The 5,893-nt window shown below is 35.7% G+C and overlaps 1 protein-coding gene across 1 annotated transcript in view; it reads right to left on the bottom strand.

The window, feature by feature from the left end:
- The window catches only part of APLF (aprataxin and PNKP like factor), a 233,533-nt gene that overhangs the window by 75,182 nt on the left and 152,458 nt on the right, over positions 1–5,893 (bottom strand). The window contains exon 7 of the mRNA XM_007940138.1: positions 3,268–3,602. Coding sequence (XP_007938329.1) covers positions 3,268–3,602 — 335 coding nt within the window. The remainder of the gene's footprint in view (positions 1–3,267; positions 3,603–5,893) is intronic.

Genomic DNA, 5,893 nt, shown 5'->3' with positions numbered 1-5,893 from the left:
CCATATGAGTAAGGCTGGGTTTACTCAGATTATGCAGCTCTTTTCCAGTCCTTTTTTGAGAGCCTTCTAACCTAACCGGACTATTCATAAAGTTGAGCGGTAATGTATCAAACAGTGTTTCTTTGCTATTCATAAGATTTTCCCTGGCCAATTCTTTGAGAAGTGGACGGCCTCCTCCTTCTTCCTAGTCTGTCTCGGTTTGTAAGCTGGGCTGATACCTTTGCACCATGTGCATACCGCTGGGTTTGAATCAGCCGTGGCTCAGCCTCAAAACTCACATCAACACATCACCACGGTAGGACAAACCGACAGACAAGTTTGTCTCCCTGTTGGAAACCTCTCTTACCAACCTTTCCTGGATCCCTGTGGCTGACTCCTCCTCTGTCTAGATTCCTAGGCCTTTTAATCCCCTTTCTCCTGCTCTCCTGCCCTGCTACTTTGGGTGTGCCTAAGTTCCCTCTCCTCACCTGGATCCCTGTGGCTGACTGCTCCTCTGTCTGGGTTCCTGGCTTTTAATCCCCTTTTTCCTTTCCTGCACTGCTGCTTTGGGCATGCCTGAGTTCCTCTCCTCACCTGGATCCCTGCAGCTGACTATTATATTATTATATATTATTTCTAATATAGCAGCACTATATAATTAAGACAGGAATTAGAACATGCATCTCTGACTTATTAGAGTATGATATAAATGAATACTCTCACAATATTCCAAATATTGCAAAGCTTTAAACAGCTTTATTTACTTTATTCCCCAAATGCTTCTGTGTCATTATCATATTCTACATACATTTTATACATATTTACCCTCCTGGATGTCTAAGCTCCCATATATTATCTTCTATATGGGAAACACTGTATGCCATTTTTGTTGCCTGTGTCCCATAAGACTACCTAAAACTCATTTCATTTCTCAGCCCTCAGTCTGAAATACTAAAATACTGGCAAATACTGCAAGAGGGAAAGTAGTCTCAAACTTTTGGCTGTCTTTGTAGTTCTCTGGTAATTTCAACAATGAGTATTCTCTTATTCTAGTTGTCCCTAGTTGGAGATTTGGTCTTCAAGCAAAGGTAGAAATCTTATTTATAAGCTATTAACTCTGTCATAATTTTTATGACCTTATGAAGATAAAAGCTACAGTTTGTAATTAAGGTATAAATTTCTTAAGTGCTAATAAGAGACTTTTCAGCTTCTGCCTGATTTTTTAAAATAATTTACTCAATGAACCATATGCTATCAAACAGAAAAACTGTATGATCCTAAAAGAGAAGTATTTTTCAAAAATAACTTTTTAGAAGCAGCAGTTCCTACGAAGTTAAATGTTCTTTTACTTCACTAAGAATCAAAATAAGATGCAATAGTTTTAGACACATTGAATTTGATGTGCTGATGGATAGAAGTATGAAATATTTTATCTCAATCTCAGTACAGACATGTGTGTTAGAGACATAGATTTGGGAGTCAATTAGCATGACAGCAAGGGACTGAATAAGGCTATCCTTGAGGAATAATACTCTACTAATAAATACAGAATGCATGTAAGTAAATAATTAGAAGTCAGATGTATTATTAGAAACAGTATGAGGTAAAGAATATGGTCTTAAGGGGAAGTGTGAAGGCTTAAGAGATTATTCACTTGTATAGCATAAACTAAAGCAGTAGCTTTGACAGTATAAATGATTTTTATAATGTACATATAGAACAAGAGCTCAATATATGTCATGAGCTCCTCTTTGTTACAAACATAGACATCTGTTTGCAAAGATTCAACAGCAGATATTTTTAGGTATTATCAAAGTTAGTGAAAAATTAAAATAACTATTTATAAGCTAAGACTGATTAAAACTAATATGCATCATCAACAAATATGAACAAAATCATTATGATCTTAATAAAACATTCCATCACCTTTAACAAAGACAAATGAAAGTGTTGAACATCAAACTGGATTTTTCAAAATTCAAAGTAACAGAAGGTGTATATATCTTACATGTTTGTACTTTATGTTCCATATGTGGAATTAAGGCCATTCTAATAGATAAAATTTCACATAAATACATAAATTATAACTGTTAAAATTTAAAGATGTTGTTATTCAAAGTGCTAAAGTGATAATACATTTCTAAAGAAAGACAATGTGAATATGAAACTGACAGAATATGTGATGTAAATATACTATTGCACAGAAGACAATAAATGCTGTTTCACCAAATATACCAGTAAGATATTTGGACTGGAAAGTTTGAATGGCAAAGAAATACTTCTGAAATAGGACTATGTAATTATAAACATGCTACAAGGGGTCGCTATGAGTCGGGGCCGACTCGACGGCACATAACAACAACAACAACAACAAACATTATACATGAAACTACAGCTTTGTGTGTCAGAGCAGCACTATGTTTCATAAGGTTTTCAGTGGCTGATTTTGGGGAAGTAAATTGCCAGGCCTTTCTTCTGAAGCACCTCTGGATGGACCTGAACCACTGACACTACAATTAGCAGCCTACTGTATTAACTGCACCATCCAATGGTCCCAAACAATATAGTCCAATGTAATCAAATGAAGTAGGTAAAGGAGTGACCAATTTACCCAGGAAATATATATTCAGTTGTTTTAGAAGGTACTAAGGTGATTGAAAAATCTCTGGTGGTGCAGTGGTTAAGGCATTCAGCTAATAACTAAAAGGTTGGTTCGTAGTTTAAACCCACCAGATGCTCCACAGGAGAAAGATGAGGCAGTCTGCTTTCATGGAGATATACAGCCTAGGAAACTCTATGGGGGTAGGTCTAATCTGTTCTACAGGGTTGCTGTGAGTCAAAATCAACTTGATGGTAGTGGGTTTTTAAGGTAATTCGAAAGCATCATTATAAAAAATATAAACGAAAACACACAGGTATAAAAAGCACAAACTAAAATTCTATTGAAAATTATATGTATACAGCAACTATTTATAAAACCATATCTCTAATCTCTAATAAAGTCTAAAAAGACTAAATAAGCAGGTATTTAAGTCTGAGTGATTTAATTTTCAAGTCTGGACCTCCAGATATGCAGATCCTTATATAAGTCAGCATGCCTACAGATGAAACATTCACTTCCTCTCTGTATCTTAAAAGCCTCTGAGGCAGTACAAAGCAAGATGATAAAGCTCCTAACTTTCCGGGCAAATGAATTTTATCAGGTTTTTAATACACTGTCCCATATATCTACAAAGCTATACAGTATTGAAATAATAAAATTCTACTCTACCTGTAATTTCTTTTTACCTGTAGCAGTTTGCCCCATACATGCAGGATGTCCTTTTGGTCTTGTCTTCTTCAGAACCTTCTAGAACTGAAACAGTCACCTCTGCATGCGAAGTTTCAGGATTGGAGAGATCAGGTCCAGGTTCAGGATGAGATCCTTGGGACTCATCATGGGATGAATTACCTTGGTCACTCACTGCCTCGTCTTTTTTATTTGGTGTTCCTTTACTGACAATTCTCCGTTCAGAAATCTTATCGAGTTCTTGTACTGGGATTTTGTTTCTCTGTGTATTAGTCTTCAAATTATTCACCTCTGTGTTACTTAATGTGATGTCAGAAAATGACTGTGGTACTTCCTATAAAACAAATTAGAAATAAGAAACATTTTTTAAAAGAAATATATAAATTTTATCTCAAAAGATTGAAACTAAAATATTCATGTTATATGTATATTTTTAATAAAACTTTATATTTTAAAAACATTAAGATTCACATTTGAAAGTACTTTAAAATCACCACTATTTGCTATATTTCTCCTTTGAAAACTTTAAAAGATTTGAAGTTATTAGAAAATGAATTCATAGTTGTACAAAATCTTACAATCATGTCAAACACTCAGTGAAAAATAATCAGAAAGTACAAATGAAGACATGAGAAAAATATTTGCTTTCATTTAATCTTTCCCCCCAAAATTAAAAGGCTCTTAAATTTCAGTATTACACACTGTCTCATGCTTTTAACATGCACTATCCTTATAATAAATAGAATGACACTGGCTGCAATGATGGGCTCAAGTATAGCAAGGATTGTGAGAATGGCACACAAATGGGAAGTGTTTCACTCTGTTGTACGTAAGGTCACTATGAATTGAAGCTGGTTCAATGACACTTAACAATAACAACAAAAATATCCTTATATTTTCTTATAAGTTACATACAATACTTTATTTCCATCCTCTAAAAATACTGGTATTTTTCTATAACTGAATGATAAAATTGCTCCTCCCTCGCAGAAATATTTTGCATGAAGCTATGTTATGACTAACTGAGAAAGAAAGAAAGAAAAAAAATTACTCTTTTGAAGTGGTCTAAATAAAAGTTTCAATTTAACTAATTAAAGGTGTTTTGAACTAAGTAAATATTTTCATTACTACTGGAGAGTTATTTTAACTTGTAATTGTTGGTTTTAGGTGCCATCAAGTTCATTTTGACTCATGGCAACCCCATGTGACAGAGTGAAACAGCACTATTAGGATTTTCTAGGCTGTAATCTTTATGGAAGCAGATCACTACATTTTTCTCCAGTGGAGTCACTGGGGGTGTTCCAATGGCCAACCTTTTGGGTAATAACTGAACACTAAACCGTGCCACCAGGACTCCTTAATGTGTACTTACCACAATCCTAAGAGTAGGCCTAGTAATATACTATTAAAAATTAACTCCCAATTACAGAAAAACTCATATCCTCCTGGTAGCCATTTCTAGGATGTGATGACAGCACAGCAGAGACACACAAATGTTCACTCCACTTATAACTAAGGAACCATGTTTGCTAGCTGCCATCTGGAAGCACCTTGCTTTGGTTTATTTAATATCAAACAACTCAAATTTCTTGAGAAGGTACTCTTAGCATGACTTTTCTTTGCACTAAAAATTTAAATGTTTTGATTTTTTTTTCTTTGTTACAAAACATAGTATGTAACATTAAAACTAGCCAAACTGACTAATGACCTTATAAAATGAACCCAAGTGTTATCATGGCTCTTACTTAGTAATATAATGTTGTTAACTGCTGTTGAGTTGGACCCCAACTCATGACAATCCCATGCACAATGAGCAGAACACTTCCCGGTCCTGAGCCATTGCCACGATCAGGGAAGGATGAGCACTATGATTCTTATGCTTTACTCATTGTTTGATTTTCACCAGGCCTTCCTTCCTAATTCATCTTAGTCTGGAAGCTCTGCTAAGTCCTATTCAGTATCACAAAAACACACAAGCCTCTGACAGAAAGGTAGCTGTCCATAAGGTGTATTGACTGGGAATTGAATCTGTACTTCCCACATGGAAGGTGACCATGTTACCACTGAAAAGAAACACCAATACCCCACTACAGTAATATACGACCTATGAGAAATATAACCATCCAACTTTCTCTTGCAGCTGACCCTCAGCTGATGACATTCATGCCACATCCCTCTAAATCATACAGTCTTTGCTCTCCAACTGCAGTCATCTTGACTAGACCTCAGTTTTACCACCCTCTGCATTATAGAAACAACTGAAATATGCCAAGGATTCTGAGATGGGAATGGGGCAACAGTGACTGGAATGCCAAAGTTGGAAACAAAGAAGAATCACCAGTAGTTGGGAAATTTGGCCTTGGTGACAGAAATAATGCTGGAACTCTCATGGTAGAATTTTGCAAGACTTATTCATTGCAAACACCTTTTTTCAACAACACAAATGATGGCTCTACATGTAAACTTCACCAGATGGAACACACATGAATCAGATTGACTACATCCGTGGGAAGAGGCGGTGGAAAAGCTCAGTATCTTCAGCCAAAACCAGGCCAGGAGCTGATTGTGGAACAGACCATCAACTGCTCATATGCAAGTTCAACTTGAAGTTGAAGACAATTAAAA

The sequence above is a fragment of the Orycteropus afer genome, unplaced genomic scaffold, assembly GCF_000298275.1.
Source record: "Orycteropus afer afer isolate SDZICR_OR568_19922 unplaced genomic scaffold, OryAfe1.0 scaffold00065, whole genome shotgun sequence".
NCBI lineage: Eukaryota > Metazoa > Chordata > Mammalia > Tubulidentata > Orycteropodidae > Orycteropus > Orycteropus afer.
Note: the sequence above shows the minus strand (reverse complement) of the source record. Positions and strands in the feature narration are given on the sequence as shown.